General features: G+C 36.5%; 2 protein-coding genes across 3 annotated transcripts; both read right to left on the bottom strand.

Moving 5' to 3' along the window:
* Positions 1-808: 808 nt before the first annotated feature.
* On the bottom strand, positions 809-11,550 carry LOC143470371 (solute carrier family 23 member 1-like). The gene is made up of 13 exons (XM_076968468.1): positions 11,318-11,550; positions 9,318-9,470; positions 8,519-8,685; positions 6,569-6,755; positions 5,196-5,377; positions 4,439-4,559; positions 4,198-4,334; positions 3,308-3,475; positions 3,116-3,236; positions 2,830-3,002; positions 2,494-2,675; positions 1,551-1,680; positions 809-1,418 (listed from the first exon to the last, which is right to left on the bottom strand). Exons 1-13 carry the CDS (start codon positions 11,399-11,401, stop codon positions 1,328-1,330), a joined length of 1,896 nt encoding a protein of 631 aa, XP_076824583.1. The 5' UTR covers positions 11,402-11,550; the 3' UTR covers positions 809-1,327.
* A 2,547-nt stretch (positions 11,551-14,097) lies between these two features.
* LOC143470372 (solute carrier family 23 member 1-like) lies at positions 14,098-20,186 on the bottom strand. Of its 2 annotated transcripts, XM_076968469.1 has the most exons (13): positions 19,888-20,182; positions 19,027-19,179; positions 18,710-18,876; positions 18,318-18,504; positions 17,982-18,163; positions 16,417-16,537; positions 16,206-16,342; positions 15,959-16,126; positions 15,728-15,848; positions 15,476-15,648; positions 15,073-15,254; positions 14,687-14,816; positions 14,098-14,476 (listed from the first exon to the last, which is right to left on the bottom strand). In XM_076968469.1, the coding sequence occupies exons 1-13, from the start codon at positions 19,909-19,911 to the stop codon at positions 14,389-14,391; spliced, it is 1,833 nt and encodes a 610-aa protein (XP_076824584.1). In that variant the 5' UTR covers positions 19,912-20,182; the 3' UTR covers positions 14,098-14,388. The 2 variants fall into 2 exon arrangements, with proteins under 2 accessions (XP_076824584.1, XP_076824585.1); XM_076968470.1 differs by lacking the exon at positions 14,098-14,476 and having other exon boundaries at positions 15,073-15,238; positions 15,477-15,648; positions 19,888-20,186.
* Positions 20,187-20,453: the final 267 nt, after the last annotated feature.

Genomic DNA, 20,453 nt, shown 5'->3' with positions numbered 1-20,453 from the left:
TCAAGCGTTTAAAGATTTTGAATCGAAGCAAGAGAGGAATAGGATGATAGCTTTTTGAATCTCCTGGCGGCGTCTGAGGTTTTAGGAGGACTAGGAAGAAGACTCTTCTCAAGTTTTGTGTTATAACAAGCAGGAAGCTATATGCAGCCAAGACTTCATGGCAGTACCAGCATAGGATGTGACCTGCGGGCCGATGTTGTCTGGGCTCGAAGCTTCGCCTGGGTTTATTTGCTGGAGGGTGACGGTAAACTCGTTTAGAGAAAACTTGCCAGAGATATGTTCGCCGTTAGGTGTCGCGACCTTTTATAAGCCAGGCGGCTAAGCAGCGTTGTATCTGAGGTCATAAACGTAATTTAGAATTTTAAGGTTTTAACCTAATATAATTTAGATTTTTGAGGTCATTTAACTTGATGATAAAAGCTTAGAAAACCTACGCATTGCATGTGACGACGTAGAGCACGCGGAGCGCCTTCGGTATCATTCAGGTGAATCAAGTCAAATTACAATAAAAATTTCTGGAAATACATGTACAAGTTATGTTTGATTTCCTAACATGTCTCAATTTGGTCACGTGATTCCAATGAACTCGTTTAACCTCATAAGTCAAATGACCTCAAAAATCTAAATTATATTAGGTTAAAACCTTAAAATTCTAAATTACGTTTATGACCTCAGATACAATACTACTCGGCTGCTTTGCCACAAGTCTAAATAATTTGCGTTCCTTGCTTTTATGCATCTGGTTGTTTACTAACGTATTAGCAGCGATTCGGTTCGGAGCCACCGATAATAACTTTGGTTGTCAAAACAGTTTTTATAGCTTTATTTTACCAACAGAGTATTCTAAATACAACAAAATTTGACGAAAATGTATTTATTGAAACGATAACAACTATATCAAACTTTATGGATAAAACAATTTGCAATGATGTTGAAGCACAGAGTTGGTAATACTTTCGTGAAAAATGAAAATGGCAAATACTATGCGGGCATATAAACTAATGCATGATATTCCCAAAAAGCTATACATCTCATAGCAGTGGATTTTGACTTTTTATTCTCCGAGACCCCCTTTCAAACTCAGTTTTACAGTTTAGCTGGAGTGGCAAAAGTAGCTACCAGACCAGATCCTGCACATAGCTCATCAGTCATCAGTCATCACTCATCAGGTTATGCAAAAAAGGAAAAAATCACTTGCACATTGTTGGCTTGGTAAAACGTGATTAATAATAATATACGACGAAACATTGATGGTTTATAAAAAAATATATGCCATAAAGTTTCAATTAGAGTAAGGTTCTAGGCCCTCTGGTGGAAAATCACTGTCTTATAGCCTTGAAATCACAGCCCCGTTGTGCTCTGCGTTGTAGTTCCTGTCGTTGTCGAATTCAGGCGAGATTGGAAAATACCGCGAAAATCTATTGCGTAAATTAGCAAGATTTACTTAAGGATTTGTGATTTGTATCTGCAAACCTGTGCGTTGGTATATCTCTATCAAAGTTAGATTGAATACAGTTAAGCTTCAATAAATTGAATGTTTAGTGTAATACCTGCAGCAATTTGTCGGAAATGGCAAGCTATAACATTCCGTTTCAGCGTTTTTCAATTCTTCCTCTTCCATATCTTCCAGACCGTGATTGTGTTTTTTCCATGCTAGCAGTCCACGCTCTTTTTCTGTACCTTGAAACAAATAACGTTCAGAAAAAAAATTGAGTGCCAATCTAACACCCATCAATCAATCCTTTTATTTTTCATCAAAAGCGCGGGGGAAAAATCAAGCTATAGTTGCTACTAGCGTGCACCAATGAACAGTAAAAAATGACGTTTTAAGCCGACAAGCCTTATCGGCTTAAAACGTGCTCAAAAGTAATTAAGGTAATAATTGCTGGTAATGACCACCACGATCACTTAACCCTAAACCCATCAGTCCCATGCTCCCACAGCTGACCATCTATAAATTTATTTGAACCCGGTTTAGATGGTTCTATTTCAGTGCACTTATCATTTTGCTGTAAAATGCAAAACTTAAATGAGCGATTGATTTCATTAACAAATAAATACCACAAAATCAATTAGTTTGCATAAATTTAAAATAGGCCACGATGTTTTCTTAGCCTTATGTTTACGCTTTAAAGTAACCTATTTTTATATAGACCAATGGACAACAATTCCTGGCAAACGTGCTGCAAGATAAGGTAGGCTAACGTTCCAGCTACTTAAAACACAAACCACACCATTTAGGCCAACTCTTTCACGAGTCTAAAAGGTTTTTGAAAACCAGGACAAAAGACGTTCAAAAACTTTTTAGGAATCTTAATTGTTCTGATGAGACCACAAGTTGTGTGATGTTCATTTGGGTGCAGTTTTGACCCAATCCCCATCTTTTGTTCTGTTAAATCATCGTGTGGTGTTACATAGATTTAAAATGACATTTGATACTTTCATAAAGCAAAACAAAAAATCGCTTTCAAGTTTTCAAATACTCAAAATAACCTGGGATGGTGTTGTCAAAGAAAAACGCAAGAAATCCCCCAACCAGCATGGAAGTTTGCAAGAGCACAGTGATGATCTGGTCAAGCCCTGTAACTGAGGTCTGGATGACACCGGGGTTAGCTTTCATCCATTCAGGAACAGCCAAACCCACAAAGAGAGATGCACCAACGATGAAGAGATTTCTATTGGAACAAAACATTGAGCAAAATTTTGAATGACGTGCAATCTAAACCTGTGAGCATTATTTCTTTCATGCCGGTCGATAGGAAATCATTGTTTTCTTAAAAAACACCGTCACGTCGCTTCGACTTGAAATGACACAGCTCGAAATAAAACCTGGGACAGTTGAAATCGACATATTGTAAATTGCTGAGGCCAACCGCAGTGATCATTCCGAAGGCGATAAAGAACAATCCTCCAATAACCGGGTCAGGAATTGTCACAAAAATGCTTCCAAATTTAGTTAACATCCCAAGGACTACAGATAAACCCCCTGCAACTTGCAAAACCTGAAATTGGTAAATCGCAAGAAATTATAATTTTGCAGGACCAATATTCTATAATATGGATAATTGGGTATTGGTTTCAAGCTTCAACAGAATATGCAGTAGCTATGTCTTACTCTTCTACTTCCAACTCTCGTTATCCCAATTGCTCCTATGTTTTCACTGAAGGATGTGGTGGCTGTTCCTGTACCAATAACACCCGCCAGAAAGCAACCAATGCCTTCAGTAAAAATACCTCTGCGAACAAGAAGCACAGCTATAATTAAGGTTGTTATACAAAACACATACAGTGTTGAGCTAAAGGTTACCGGTTGATTGCGTGCTGAGGCGGATTGGGAGCACCAGATAATCTTGCGCATGCGTAGTAGTCACCGATAGACTCTATGAATCCGGCCAAAACTCCAGCAAACATTCCTACCACTCCAGCAACGGTAACAGTTGGCAAACCCCATTGACCGGGATAAGGAAAATAAAACCTGTAGCAGCATTGATTCGGATTCTTGTTTAAAATATAGTTTAATAATATTGCACAAAGTGCAAATTGCCGACGACTTTACTTCTTTTAGCGAAGTGATGCGACAGCCTGATAGGGTTAGTGTTACTATGTCAGTAACGTTTTTGTTTACAAATATTGCAGTATACGGTAGTTTTCTTTGATCAAGCCCTATACGCTGTGTTACGTCATATGCCTGTACGATGAGATAATTTTGTTTTCTGTTTAATGTTCCTGTTCAGCCATGGGGTGTTTAACTGTTTGCTTAATTGTTAGTACGAATGCAAAGAGTTGTTTTAATCTGTAAAAATCCCGGCCAGTTAACTATTCTAGGGTTAGTTTATAGAAGCTTATGTTACAGTGTCTGTTTACTTGCATGGAGATGTCATTGTAATGTTGAAGCGAAATCTGTTAAATAATTAAAGACAACCTGGCGTTTGGTAAGTTCTATTCAAAATTATTATTGTTTGTATCAGTGTATGTACTGTAGCTGGCCATCGGTTTTCAAAATGAATATATTATGTTCTCTGTAGCTAGCTTATTGTCGTGCCGTTTTAGAAAACCACGAAATGACACTACACAACGTGATAGTATTGGTTTATGGCTGCAGTCCGTAATAAAGTTGAGTGTCCATCAGCCTGAGTAGTGCGATTTTAAGTGTGCCGATAGGCCAGGCTAGTCATTAAGGCCGGCTTAAGTTCTTACCAAGGTGAGTTGATCATGACACTTGTTCTTAGATCTGTTCTTGCACGATGAGAAGGATCGGCTGTGTCGGCAGTAAAGACGCCGGTTTCAGTAAAAATTAGACTCAGTATCCAACCAGATATCAATGCAAATAAAACCTAAAACGTTAACGAAAAACTAAGTACCTTAAAACATGTCGAAGATGAACAACCTAGTTTTTCTGTTTATAATAATGTCGTCGCATATCAATCTACTGACTCACTGGAAACATTTTGAAAATAGGAACTCTGACAGTATGACATTTCCTGGATTTGCTGTAGATTGGAAATGGTATGTAGATGTTTTTCAAGTATTGGGAACATAAAACCACTACAAAGGCAGTGCTGCAGAGTAAGCAAATATTTAAGTATGCAGTAGGACATGGTATTAGTTTATTGAAAATAAGCAGAAAATTATACCTAGTTACCAAATTTTTTTGGTACAATTTATGAAAAGGCGATCCTGTTTGTTCATTTGCAAGTCGGGCCCCACTGATTCAACAGTAAAACATATGATGCTAATAATATCTTCTTTAAATCAGTAAAATTCCAGGATTTACGCAGAATCTTACTGATTTAAAATTTATACGCTTTACAATTAAACATTGAGTTTGGGTAACCGACTGAGGGCGGTAAATTGGAGGACGATTCAACGCTAATGACATGGAACATATTGCAATTTCGTTGGAATCGATAAATTTATAAGATTAAAGATAGATCTAAGTTTGGTGACGCAATATTCAGCCTTACATTGCCTTATTTGTGGCAGAGTGGGGGATAAACTGTTGCAGAAGAATTTCAACGTGTTTGTTAATCGTATTATATTTTATTAAATTTAGTTGATCTAAGGATTGATAGTATGTCTATAACCGCTTCTTTATAGCTTTGGGACAAAGGCCCATTTACTTTTGCAAGCAACGCTAGGTATGGAAACGTTCAGGAAATTTAAAGTAATTTACAATAAATTAAAGCCAGACTTACAACATTGCGATGCCCCACTGAGGCTCAGCGTGAGATGATGCTGTAGAGAACAAGTCAAGACCAATTAATGCCACAGCTGGTGCAATGGTGAGAGGTCCGATGTAGCGAAGAAGAAAACCTATCGCACCGCTGAACCCGAGGACAACTTGTAGAATTGATGAAACAGCAATAGCCCCCTGCACCTGTAAAACAATAAATATGACCTAAAGAAAGTCTATCCCCTATTTCGAAACTAACTCATTTGAGTAGGTTGATGGTTACATTGCTCCTAAATCCTAACCAACAGTTGTTGTATTACGTGAATTCTGGACATATTTAGGCTATGAGTTAATATTTTATAAAAATACTGCTGATGCGATTAATAATTATTATACAATCAAATTGCCTCTTTGAGTAATGACAATTCACAGGCCAACAAGTTTTTTTTTAAAAGACGCAATATGTTAAATCGTTTTCGTGTAAATTTGAGGCGTAGAACCCAAAAATACACATAGTTTTAGTGATTTGGCTCTGTAGTTTTTGAGATATTGGACGTAGCGCATTTTCGTAAATTCTTATGAAAATTATGACCCTTCACAAAACTAATGTTACTATAGTTCGGAGAAAAAATATCTCAACAATGCATTAAGCATAGTCGCATCCCCCTCAGATTGCTTCAAATCAAGCTTGGCTTGATAAAGCACTTGATTAAAGTTTTAAAGAGAAACTGTTGAATGCATCATTTGCTTGTATGTCTTACTTTACTTTGTGTAACTACAAGTAAAAGTAAAAAAAAAAGTTTGATGAATTACAATTAGGAAACTTCATTAAAAAGGCGTTTTTGACTTTGCATCATGAATGAAGATGAAACTAATGCTTAGCGATTTTGCATCAGTGATGAAGAAAGAACGAGATACTTGCATTCATCATAGTTTTACTTAGCCGGTAGGGAACATGTAAATCGTTTGAATTGCAACTTTTTTTGCAGAGGAGCATCTATCTAACTCTAATCCAATAAAATTATGTACGTATAGACGGGTAACTAAAAAAGTAGAAAATGTAAAATATCTCAAAAACTAGAGCCAATCTGAAAAAAATGTTGTCAGTGACCTCAAGGAACCATGATCACTTTACATGCCAAAATTTTTGATGGCCCGGAAAATGAGATATTTCACACCTCAGAATTGGCAGCATGCTTTTTATGATGTAATATTGTCAAAATCTTGGCTTCCTTTAAGTTTAAACCATGCCTATACTCGGCTTGTTTTCTGCATGATGGATTCAAGAACTCACAATTGGCTAAGTGGAACTTAAATGATTTTCTTTTCAAATAAAAATAATTAAGTTTTACAATATCTGAAAACTGAGTGGTCATATGTAGGGTATGCCTATACCTCTCTCATCCGTCGTTGCCAAACTTCAGCACCATCAACGATGCTGCCATCCGTGTCATTGTACAAAGTCTTGCTGCTGTTCATGAAACCCTCAGGAAGAGGAGCTGGACATTGGTTGTGTGGAAGTGCGAGAATGGCCAAGGTTGGAGGGAGATAGCTGAAGGTGGCACCCTGCATGATTGGTAGCCTGGAATAGTCAAAGAATCTTAATGTACTGACATGTATATAGGCTAAGGTCAGTGTAAAAAGTACGCCAATATTAGTAACTTATTGCAGTTAGGACATGCATTACACTTTTTTTGCCATTATTACATTGTATTGTTATACAGACTGCGTGCGTGTGTGTGTCACAATACTGTACATATTCATATAGAATTTCGGTTTGCCATATTTTCGTTTTGCTATCCTTGTGTATTTTTTCTTCCTGTTTGCATTTGAAGATCTAAGTTTTCAGTATTGAGCTGTAGCTGTTGTTAAATTTTGGTTTGGTAACTGCTTGGGCAACAACGTTCAGTCTACGAGCGTTGCTGATTCATTCTTTGCAACGTTAGAATTTTCCATAAGGCTTGATTATTTTATCCTCCAGACAATGACACAATGTGATTTTCTCTTAGAGTAATTCATAAAGTTAATACCTATAGTATATTTGTGCAGTCCGGAAACTGGTTTAGTGAATATTTCCATTCAGGATTTTAGTTTCATATCGGTGTTTAGCCACCGTGAAGCATTTTACTTTTTCCTTGTTTACATGAACCTGATCAAACGATCCTAACTGCGAACTATAGTTTGCATCTGGACAAAAGTTTTATAAGTGTTTTAACTAAGATCACACAGTTGACCGTGAATTTAGAGTTGCCTGTCGACCCTTCCGTAATAGAAATGTTAATGACATACAAAACAATGACTGTTTATATTTGTGTTGCCCTTACTGTTTATGCACCATACCGGTGGTTCTCAAACTTATATAGTTCACGACCCAATTTCACCTTTAAAGATGAAATTGCGACCCGTCTCGATCATACAGATTAATTGCGTTTACCAAAAATGGAAATAACCTATATTGCTGTCCATTTGCTAGATAGACTAAAGGAGCTGTCAAAGACTTAAAACTAAGATCTCTATGATTTTTTGGACGTCCTACCTAGGGCTTTAAAAACATGTTTAGACCAATCAGAATGCAGCATGGTTGGTGTTGTTTTCTAGCCTGGGAATTCCCTAGCAGTTGGCGTGCTTCAATGTCCCAGGTGGCGTGCAGAATTTGGCTAAAAATTAGCATGAAAGTAATTAAAGTTGGGATTTTTAGACCAAAATTTCCAATGTTTATTTTGCACCTCTGTTAAAAACGTTTAAATCATGGTTTGTTTATGACATTTTATGGAATGGCAATCCTAAGCATACTAAATTGACATGCAAAATTTCAGAGAGCCCCATGGAGTATATTTCGAGTAATCAATCTTTTAGTAAATTTGCTGTATAATAAAACAAACAAGATTTTATGGCAATTTTTGGTCTTTGACGCCTCCTAAATTCGTCGCATGCTAATTGGACAAATGGGCTTGTTTATTGTCCGGAAGTAGTTTGACATGTGGTTCATGGTTATACAAGACAAAAGCATGTCGTTGTCCACGTTTAGTGTATTTCTGTATTCGTTTTTAACAAGTATCTTTACGGTGGTCACATTGTGGACCTACTCACAGAGATAAGTGGACGGTAAAGACAACAGGAACTTAATGACCGTTTTCGATAACTCACTTTTCCGTCGGTTTAAATTTTCTAAATCTAAATTTCATTTTTTCTAAATCTTAAAAAATAAGTTATTACTTCTTAAACTTTGTAGGCAGAAGGGCTTACAAACCAACAAAACACCCTTCGCGATTTAAGTTTGGGCTTGAGAATCACTACACTATACCATATAACAATGCCAATCAATTTTTAATTCAATGTTCAAACCTTATCCCCAAAGTTGTTTGAAGAAGAGTACAAAGACCAGAGACAAAAAACACGCTTGAGATGAGCAGTGCGCGCGCCACATTGCCTTCTTCGTCATTTTCAATGCACAGGTGTGGTGCTAGGAGCAGTGGAAGACCGATGATCCCACCAATTGCCACCAAGTAATGCTGCAATCAACACGGAATAACAATGCATTAATCTTTATTTTCCCTTAACGATTATAATACAGGCTTTCTTACAGTGTAAAAGCGCCAACACTTATAGCATTCTGCTTTTTAGCACGTTATTTGGCTCTTGTGTTTTTGGTGTTATTTCATCACGTAAAATAAAGCATGATAAGTACGCCATGTAATGTATGTATGATAGAGTTAGTTAAATATCATGTTGCTCAGAAACCGCTTTAAGAAATTCGTTTGATTTTGTGGCCGTTTTAGACCAATATTTACACTGAATCGAAGCTATAGTCAAAACAGAACTATGGCGTCGTTAGAAATACAATCAATATTTCAGATATACATTCGTTTAGTTTATATAATATTTATCAAGATCAGTGATTGCAATCTTCCAATATCTGATTTTACGTGGAAACAAATGGGAAATCATAACTCGAAATCTTAAAGTACACCAGCTGTTTTCAGACCAACTTTGTTTGACAGAATGCTGATGCAACAAAAACTCTGCAACTGCATTTATGTAGGCTAAATTGTCATTGATAAAAGGCGTGAATAGTAAAATAACCGATTTTGAACATCTCAGTCAATGAAAAAGATGAATGAAAATACTAATAAATGTTGTTTACCTGCAATCCAAGTGCAAAGCAGGTGTACCACGCCGGTGTGTCTTCGATGCTGTAGAGCATACCATCGTTGGTTTCAGCTTCCTTTGGTGTAGGATTTTTTAAGCCACTCAGTTTTGAATTATTGCTTATGTTGTCTTTTTTACAATCCGTATCCTAAAGGTAACTTGGATTTTCATCTGAACCGTACTAAGAGTTAAAAGTTTGAAAATGAATATTTCACCGCACAAGTACACTAAGTTTACGCAGTCCGATGTTTAGGATGTTGGTGGTTATACGTTACGAGGAAGAATAGCTATAAATAGAAGGAAAAAAAACTTAAGAAAAGTTGAACCTTTCTCCGCGCTAATTTTTCTTCGTTCAATGTTGCAATTTTGAAATTTAAAATAAAGATTAAAATAAACATAAAATAAATAGCTGATTCAGTCGATGTCGGTATAGTTACGTAGTGTATGTATACAAATATTTCCAATCCAGTATTCGGAATGCTGCATTTTGTTATTTGTAGTTGCAAATGATGCCATGGGTTATGTCGTTAAATAAACCATAATATATTAGTATTATAATCAATATTATATGTTTATTCGTGATTTACATGTTTTTATTGCGCTACATTTGATATTCATTATGCTAAGGTCATATTTCGAATCTTAGTTAGTCGTTAAGAATTCAACTTTGTTGTCTTCGTTCTCTCAGTTGAATCCTGTGGAGCGATATATAATCTCCCACGCATACAGTAGTTATTAGATCATTGGCGATTTCGTATTTATCAGTACGTCACGCGCTGTGCATCGTCACGTTTAAATTTTCTCCAACTCAAGTTTCCTGCATAGCCAGGGTTGCCATCGGTCTGGACTCAAAAATAAGGACGAACAGGAAGCAAAAGAAGAATACTACCTTAAGCAGTGCACAGCAGGAGAGGGCAATCGATGTTCCAAAAATGAAAAAACGAGATACTATTTGCATGTTCTCAATTTTTGTATCTCTTTGATAAAAAATGGTATACTAAAGGTGTCAAATTACCCAAAATACGAACCTCTGCCCTAAAAATAAGACGAAAATAAGGACATTTCTTAGAAAAAAGGATAAAAATATTTTTCTAAGACACGGACCTTCAAAATAAGGACAAATCTTAGAAATAAGGACGATTATTGCGATTGTCCATAATTATTGCCGTAGTAGGTATATATATTTGTACATTCTGTTAGTATATGCATTATTATTACTCTATTCCTTCTTTCAGCTATTCATTCATGCAGTTGTTCTGATTCCTCTTAGTATAAAGTTATCAAGAATTCTGTAACGTGTACTTATCAATATAACCATTGAAAGAAAAGTTTCTGAGTGGAATTAAGATCTATCAGTCATCTTATCATAAGACGCAAGCGGGTTGCGATTGAAAGTCGATGCTGACGTTCAATATCGTCGGAATTAATCTACTATTCCCACAACAGTAGATCAACCAGGCTGTGAAAAGATATTAACGACTGGAGAATCGAGTCTCATTATTTAGTCGGTTCATTTACTTACCAAGTTTAAAAAACATTGTAACGGTTGGATCAGCTGGACACTTGTGACCAGAAACTCAAGTTTATTACAAGCTTAACACTAATCATTACAGTATCAAAACCACCTTAGTTATTATTTTAAATTGTTTAGATTGTTTGTTTATCTTTTTTAAAGACATTTATTTACTTGGTTGGGTAGAATTGTTTGGATAATTGAGATAAAAACGTAAAGAACCTTCAAAGAAAAATCAAATTCTTTTAGTTACTTGCCTAACGTCCCGCCATTCAGGTATTCATTCTACTTACATGCTAAACAAAATGCTCGTTAATTTTTAAATTAATGAAAATATATTTTCTACTTAAGTAGACCTTGCGATGGAAGGTATTGCTAAGAATTTTAAAACATCCATATTCCAAGAAATAGCCTTAAATTAAAATGAAGAGACCTAAAAACTTTTTATTACTTTTCGAATAATTAAAACATCAATCACTCACGTTGTCGAAAGCGCAGTTTTCCATCTTGTGTTCCTCGTTTTCTGCAATAGAACTGCCCCAGACCCAGCTCAAAGCACTGCACATTTACACTGCTTGAAAAAAAACACAAGTTTTGTATAACCAGGACCTATATGCGTCTGAAACCTGTATATCGATTCTTCTGCTTTTTGAAATTGCCTGTTATGCTGTACGCTGGGCTTCTTTTATAAGCAGAATAATAGCTTTTGCTTTTTCTTGCTACTATCACACTGCACGTAACGCTTCTGTATGCTTACTCCTGTTTATCGTTTTTGGAAAGGAGAAAAGTGGACTGGGTATATAACTATTATAGGATAGCGTTGCAACCGCCCTTATTTGAAATATATCAAACTTTTCCTTGTGATTCAGCGTTTTAATTCGCTCAGTTTGACAGTAATAACTTATGAATGGTATTCATGATATTGCTGTTTCCCCTCACAACAAGCGGTCAAAATCGAATAGAAGATTCAAATAGCTTTTCTAAAGTTATGCACTCGGACAATAGCTCCAGGTTTGGATAAAAGCGACACGCCCACTGTACACATTTTTCACTTATTACGTGTTATTGTTAGTTTATATAAATGGACAATACAACACGCACTGCAACAACTTTAACATGCGCAAGTTAAAAAATAAAAAGAAAGTCAATAGTTTGTTATCTGGTAAATTTCCACATTTTCATAGAAATTGAAGAACGTTTTGCCTACACCTTTGCGTACAATATGCATTGTTGCAATGATTCGGTCGAGTTTAACTGACTTGACTTGATTTAACTCGAATAAAGTTATGTCACATTTTTCAATGACTTTAGTCGAGTAAAGTCAAAAATGACTCCAGTAGCGTTATAATAGATATGACCGTTAAAATTGAGTTTTAGCTAATAAAACCAATACTCCCACAAAACATTACACTTTTCTGAAAGAAAACATCAGACAAACATGACGTATATGGTAACCAACTGGATACAACACCTATAGTGTGACTATACAGTAAAGATAAATTAACTTCTATGGCTCTCAGTAATGCTTCAGCAAGTTTGACAGCGTTTCTCTGTGAACGCTGTCAAACGCTTTATCATATTTAACAAAATCGACGCTCTATATAGATTAGGGTTGCCATACGTCAGAATTTTCCCTGACATGTCAGGGAATTTAGTGTTCAAATCTGCGTCAGGGAGAAATGCTAAAATGTACTTAAAAGTCCGGGAATGTTTAAAATTTTGTTTTAGTCGAAGTCTTTCTTGGTTGCCACCTTTTTTCAAACTTTTTCTAGGTCGCGAACATTCTCAGCTCGTCAAAACTGTCTGCTTTAAATCTGTCTGCAACTCGTTTATGACGTAAGTTGTTTACTACATTTTAAGATAAGATTTAAGATTTTTAAGAAAGAGATAAGATGACCATTGAGAGAATGAAAGGAATTTTAACACTTCAGTACAAAACATGTCTTGTGGAGAATTTTATGTGTTTTTGAAGTCCAACAAGAACTTGTTGAAAAAAATCAGATCTTCGGAAAAGTACGATTGATATGAGAGAGAGTAGAGTATTATTCATAAACTGTTATACGTTCATTACTTGTAATTACTTTGGAGCGTATTTTGTAAAAATTTTGTGTTAATTTTCGTTTTCATAAATTTTACTATATAGAAGAAAACTTGCATTCGTGTATTGCAATGCAACATTTCTTTGCTGTTTTTGTATTGTTTCGTGTTTATCCTTCTTTCACAAAAAAGCAATGGCGGCAATTCAACCGATCAGGGTAATTCTGTTCTGAACTATGCCAGGCACTGAAAGCAGCATCTTATAGTTCTTCTTAGGTATTATTTTTAGGTGGCTTGAAGATATTGTCTTCTCGCCATTGTCCTGGTTTGCGATCTTTTTTCCAAATATTATTGAAAAGACCGTAGAGCATACGTTCCTAGTGCTGAGTTTTTACTTCGGCCTTTGTTGTTTCTGCTTGTATTTCGTTTGAAATGAAATTTTTAGCTTTGAGGTGGCTTTAATTACCTCTTCCTTACTTTGTGGGTCACAATTAGTTTTTGCTGGTGGTATATCTGATGAATCGTCTGCAACAGGTCTTTTATTAGCTTATAAGAATGTTCTATCTATTATTTTTGCCGGTCTGCGCGGTATGCTATTTAGAACACTTCCGTATTTGTTCTTCGCAGTCTGACTGCCATCTGAAACTTAACTGTAAGCCGCTTGGTCAGCATGTAGAGCTCTTTGAGGTTTGCAAATGACGCAAACAAAATCAGTTGATGGCATATATCAAAACGGATGGATAAAATAGATCAGGTAATATCAATTTGCCTGACTTTTTGGCGATGCGTCCGATTATTATATGTATATAAGTAATTGAAATAGTGATTATAACTATAGGGAGGATACAAATAGTCCAACAGCACACAAAGGCAAGTATTACGTCATCTAGTACAGACGGTTTTGTAGTATATTTTGATCAACCCTGTGCCAAATCAGAAATATCCATCGGTCAGCGACGTCACCGTTTGGTTGTATCGGTAAGTGACGTCAAATCAGTTTACCCAAAAGTGGTACTTGCCACTAACTGTAAGTTACTTACCTACGTTATACGTATCAGGATAAAACTTCTTCCAGTTATAAAGGTGGCTTCATTTCATTACTAAAATTCATTTAGTCTCGGTCAGCGGCCTCAAACTTATTTACCAAATTTAGTGAACTTACTAATAAACACAATAAAACTTCATCTTCAAGTAAGGTGCATGGCTTTCTATTACACAAAACAGCCAAAGCTGTCAATAATTATTATTGGTTAAATTGCTATTGTCAACAAAACCTTTGTCAGCAACAACTTACGAAATGCGTATGCTAATAGGCCTACTGACAAGATATTACGCATAGTGCTGTTAGAAAGACGACACGACATTCGAAAGGCGACATTCGGCTTTTGTTGTAGCAAACTTCAACTTCACACATAGTCATATGTACATTCTTCGTAAGCATACGAAGCTAATGCGCACAATAACCAACAACAAACATCACTGTAAGGGCTCTGCTTGCAATGTTGGCATGAAATTGTTAAATTCTTGTCGAAGTTGCGTTATCCTCAGACACTGTTACATTCTGCTGACCAAATTCCGGCAAAATTGGAATAAATCGTGAAAACCTGTAACACAGACCGTTCATGATTTAAAATATTATAAACATAAAGATCAAATGGCTAGATCATATAAATTATAAGGTAAACCAAAGCAACCAATTCATAAATCACATGTTGATTGCAACACACAGTTATGCTTCCAAGTAAAAACATTGACAATATTGATCAGTCAAGATGCATCTTTACCAGCCAAATAATGAAAAACTTGATTTTAACCTGCAACAGTTGGTTGGAAAAGGAAGATTATAGCATTCTGACTCCGCCTTCTTCATTTGGTCCTCATCCATTGGTTCTACCCCATGTTCCGTTGTTCTCCATGCCAAGATACCTCGTTCTTTCTCGGTTCCTTTAAAGATTATGATAAAGTCATAGTTTGAAAAATACCACAACGGTGTAAATACAGTAATCTTTTGAACATTTGTGTGTCGACTTGAGCCTAAACGTTCTGTACGAACAACACCAATTTTAAAGGTTCTCACGAACCCGAGTTTTTTGTTCTTGGGCATGTTGCCCAGTGTTTACTGCATTTTTTTTCATAGAAACGAGGGGTATTCATTTGACTTATTGGAGTATATAATGCAAATCATATATGTAAAGCTTACCGGGAATTGTATTGTCAAAAATGAAAGCTAAAAATCCGCCCACCAACATGGACGTTTGTAACAAAACCGTTATGATTTGGTTGCCCTCCACGGAAGGAGTTTGGATGATTCCGCGATTTGCTTTCATCCATTCCGGTACAGCCAATCCCATAAAAAGGGAAAATCCAATAATAAACAGATTTCTGAAAACAAAAAAGAACCGAATATAAAATTAAGATTTTTAAAAAATGTCCTAAACTCTATAAAGAAATTTAGCAAAGAGTCGACGATTCAAACCGAAACAACGACAAAACAAGTGAAGAACGCAACACTTATTACAAAAGTTATAAATTTGCTATGGACGAAGTGCGTGAAAGGTCGATTTTACGTCCAAAGAGTTTTTAGTCAAAAACGCAAAGCCTACCTTGGCGAGTTCAGATCAACGTATTGTAAGTTACTTATTCCAACAGCTGTAATCATTCCAAAAGCAACACAGAACAATCCTCCAATGATAGGATCAGGAATTGTCACAAAAATGCTTCCAAATTTGCTTAACATCCCAAGAATCACAAACAGACATCCTGCAACTTGCAAAACCTGAAAAGGAACCAGGTATGTTTTTTGTTTTGGGCAAAAAAATATTTTGAAATATCTATAAACTTAGTTGAAACCTAACTCTTCTGCTGCCGACTCTAGTAATTCCTATAGCTCCGATATTTTCGCTAAATGACGTCGTGGCCGTTCCTGTTCCTATCACGCCAGCCAATACGCAACCGAAACCCTCTGTGAAAATGCCCCTAAAAAGAAATAAAACAAATTTGATCAATTTCAATAAATTAAGCAAATATCGTCACAACTTTAATGTTTTCCGTGAGTTTTAACTTTGTTAAGAAGAGTAGGCTTTTACCGGTTGATGGCGTGCTTAGGGGGATTTGGTGCACCTGATAGCCTAGCGCAGGCGTAGTAATCCCCAATGGATTCCATAACTCCAGCGATGACCCCGGCAAACATCCCGATCACTCCGGCAACAGTCACTCGGGGTAAACCCCATTGACCCGGATATGGAAAATAAAACCTAAGCAGAAAATGGAATGGTAACATAACAGAGTATTCCAACGAATCCAACCCGAGATGAATAGAAAAAAATCGCAGACCAAGGAGCATTGCTGATGACATTTGACCTAACATCAGTTCTGGCGCGGTAGTAAGGATGGTTTTTGTCGTTGGGAAATACATTAGTCACGGTGAAGATAAGACTCAGTATCCAACCACAGGCCAGAGCAAAAAGTACCTTAAAAGAAAAGTACGAGGTGACAACATACACTCAATTTTAGCAGTACTGGTAAGAAGCGTAAATATTCTAACAGGAAACATTTTGAATATTGGTGTTCTTCCAATGTGACACTTCTTTGTGGAGGAATAAGCTGGGAGTGGAATCTTCACGTTCTTGAGATACTGCGAGCACAAGACGAGTACAAATGCTGTGCTGAAGCAAAAGACGAAAATAAATGTCATAAAATGCCCAGGACTGAATGAAGCAATGCTGTATTAAACATCAAAACAATGAACAAACTAAAGCTGTGCCGAACACGAGCCCAAGCAGAAACGCCACCATTTTTAAATGCAAAAACCCGAGTTTTATTTCGGCGTTCACTTGAACGTTGTTTACTTTACTGTTTACTTGATGAGTTTAGTGGCCGTGTTAGTTGTTACCAGCAATTATTATCTTAACCATTTTTGAGCATGTTTTAATCCTTTTCGACTTTGTCACTTTCCTGGTTCATTAGCGCAAGCTAATAATAATAACTGGCTTGGTTTTTTTCGTCCACGCCGCGCTTTGTTTTGTAAGAAAATATAATATATTTATAGAAAAATAAAATGATTGATAGATTTTTCGCCCAAAAAAACATGGATTACTGATTGGTGCATATTCCGGTTAGGGTTGGGCCTGCTTATGCTAGACAACGTGTTGGTCCTGTTCGACACTGACGTCAAATGCGGTGAGGCGAAGCGAAAGAGCAATTAGCGTGTTGCTAATTAGCAATTAGCAAGTTGCTGCTAAACAACCGAGAATCGAATAAAGGCGCTGTAATAAATTGTGTATGTCCTCATATAACCACACGTGGAACTATAACGAGCAATGCTGATAAACCTTTGTCTATAAGAGTTAAACTCATAAAATTCAGTGGCAAATTGATGTTCCACCATTGGATACCGGCGATTGTTGTTACTTGTACTCCACCTGTTCTGCTTTAGAGATATAACTGTGCACAGTTACCACGCATATAAATGTAAGGGTATTTTGCAGTGTTGTAGAGTACTTAGCATTTTTACACTTTACGCGCGCAGGTCGCAGCATTTTAACTGATTGTTTCTAACGTTTTTATCAATGTTTGATGATTGTTGGCACCTTTATTCTATATAAAGCTTGGTCTATTTGATGTTCGAGGTCGGTTTTTATGTCATTCATAAAAATGACGGAAAAAACCTTGTAGTGTACTGGCAGTAGCTGAAATTGCGATGCACTGTAAAGTGATAGCATATATCTGGCATAACGGGTGCTATATTTCTGATACATATAAGCGCCACCAAAATTTTTTGGTTGGTTTTTGTTTAGTCTGGGTATTTTGTTGGATAGTGTACCTTGTACGATATCAGTTTATGTTGCTAAGACCTAAATTTTGCAAATTACGTCTGTTAAATGGTTTTATTAAGAACACCAACCTGAGACTACGTTTACGGAGGTAGCCTATCGTAAGCGTATTGATAAAGCCTAATTCCTAGATTTACTTTTATTGTTTTTTTTTTGATGTTTTACGTTTGGCTTGAACTCACACAAATGTTAAGATTATAACTTCGAGTTCTCAAGAGCATTAACTTTTGTCATAGTTCTATGACCCTAGAACATACTAAGGAATTCCAAAACTCACAACATTGCCATCCCCCATTGCGGCGATGCGTTGTAAGAAGCTGCAGAGAAGAGGTCAAGACCAATTAAGGCGACCGCAGGAGCTACAGTAATTGGTCCTATGAACTGAAGTAGAAATCCAATTGCTCCAGAAAACCCCAAGATAACTTGTACCAGGGAAGCAACAGCGATAGCCCCTTGAACCTGGACATAGATGCTTGATAAAAGGCCAATTTCTTTACTACGTCAAGGGCCGGTGCGCTTTTTTGTATTTATAACGTTATTGGAAATGTGTAATAGGAACACTAGGACCAAACTGACACTAATTGATACGTGACATATAGGTTTTTTTCTATACCTCTCTCATCCGTCGTTGCCAAACTTCAGCACCATCAACGATGCTGCCATCCGTGTCATTATACAAAGTTTTACTGCTGTTCATGAACCCCTCAGGAAGAGGAGCTGGACATTGGTTGTGTGGAAGTGCCAGAATGGCCAAGGTTGGAGGAAGGAAGCTGAATGTGCCACCCTGCATGATTGGCAGCCTGGAATGAATGCAACATTTAAAACATATTCTCAAACACGCATATTCTTCAAATAATATTTCCCCTATAGTAATTTTGTATTAAATTGGTCTACCAGCAAGCTTTCCTTATAGGTGTTTAATTGTTTATTGTTAATTCGGAATTTATAGTGCTGGTTTTCTGCAAAATTGTTTTAGTGATCTAAATTCTAAACCCTTTGTTGTACCTAACGCCGAAAGTCGTTTGAAGGATGGTGCAGATCCCGGATACGAAGAATAAACTTGTGATAAGAAGAGCCCTTGCAACATCACCTTCATCATCATTTGCAATACACAGGGGTGAAGCAACGAGTAATGGAAGTCCAATCAGACCCCCAACTGCGACGAGGTAATGCTACAAATACGTACCACTCTTATGAACCCATTAATCTGACAGCAGGTAATTTTATTTGGTTGGTTCTAAGCTAGATACTCTAGATACATTTATTTACATTACTCCATAAACTAATTTATAAGGAATGCAAACTTTGTTTATCAAAATAACCTGTAGGCCGAGAATCACACAAGTATACCACGATGGTGTATCTTCAATACTGTATAGCAGAGCGTCGCCATCTTTTGTTTTTGTTTGATTTTCGATTGGTCGATTTTCTCTAATTTCCACGCCAGTGCAGACTTTTATTCCATCGTCTTGTTCCTGAGTTTGATTGTTTTAGATTAATTACATTTCCAAAAATTATATGGTATGTAAGATAATTTATAAACACATTCAATTTAATATTGAAGAAGTAGTATAAGTACTGTATAGTATAGGCTATAAATATTGTCTACTTTACAACAAGTGCTGATATTTTCAACAATGGAGTTTTACTTTGTGAAGGGCTCTGTTCTTTGTCGCATAATGCTATTATGACGCAGTTGGTAACATGCGGCGTCACTTTGTATATTTTCAGTTTTGAGTGAGTTGTAGTGTTAAAAAAGATTTTGGCAATAACAAATGAAACATTTAAACCTGTTTGCTTAGGATAAATTTATCCACTTCCACAAAAACTGTTTGAAGCCAGCAAACAAGCAAGCACCAAACACGCCAGCATGCGTAGAATACAATTTGAAGATTGTTGAAGCGTGAAATTTTGCAGCATGTTAGGGCTCTTAAAGCGACCAAATAACAATACTTTCATGAAGGCTTTGTTTTCTTAGCAAACTAAAGCAAGGCGTACAGGCCAACTGAAATGTGAATTTGCAATGTGAACGGCGATTTTATTGCAAAAAGGCATTTGATACGACCTTGTGTGACGCTATAGATAGTTTTCAAAGTTGCGATAAATTTCCTTATGATTTTAGGGATGTCATTCTACAAAACTTCTAAAGAATGAACTATGATAAAGAATTATATAGAACTTACCTCTTCATATGCTTTGTTTTCCATCTTGGTCGGTTTGAAGTTTGAGTTAGTCTACTGCTCGGTATATTGCTATATACCTTGTGTATATACGTCACTACTTTATTCGCCTAAATTTGGTTAACTCGCTCGTCAAAGATAAAACAAATAAACACCTTCGTGTTGCACCTTGAAAGGGCAATATACTAGACACAAACTCAATATGTAGGCTTGCAAGTAAAATAGTGTAAATACAAGTATGGGTACCAAATGCTAATCTATTATAATCACTTGTTAAAAGCGTTACATATAACTGCCGCTCGCTAGTTAGCCTTGGGGCTTTTAAAGTTATCTGTGATAATGATAACCAGACCTTTAGCTGAACAATTCTGTCATTTTCTATGCTACTCTTATAGCCTATCAATATAGGTCAATGCCCTGAGGTCAAGTGTTACCCATTGTTTGTGAGAGAACGTTCAATTGATATTACTACAGCACACAATCTGTGAAATGTGAATCGCATGCGGTGTAAACAAAGAGCAGAGTTAGATACCGTAGCTGTAGCCTATGCCTTTAGTGCCTTCAGAGTT

The sequence above is a fragment of the Clavelina lepadiformis genome, chromosome 9, assembly GCF_947623445.1.
Source record: "Clavelina lepadiformis chromosome 9, kaClaLepa1.1, whole genome shotgun sequence".
Taxonomy (NCBI): Eukaryota; Metazoa; Chordata; class Ascidiacea; order Aplousobranchia; family Clavelinidae; genus Clavelina; species Clavelina lepadiformis.
This window is presented reverse-complemented; position numbering and strand designations above follow the sequence as displayed.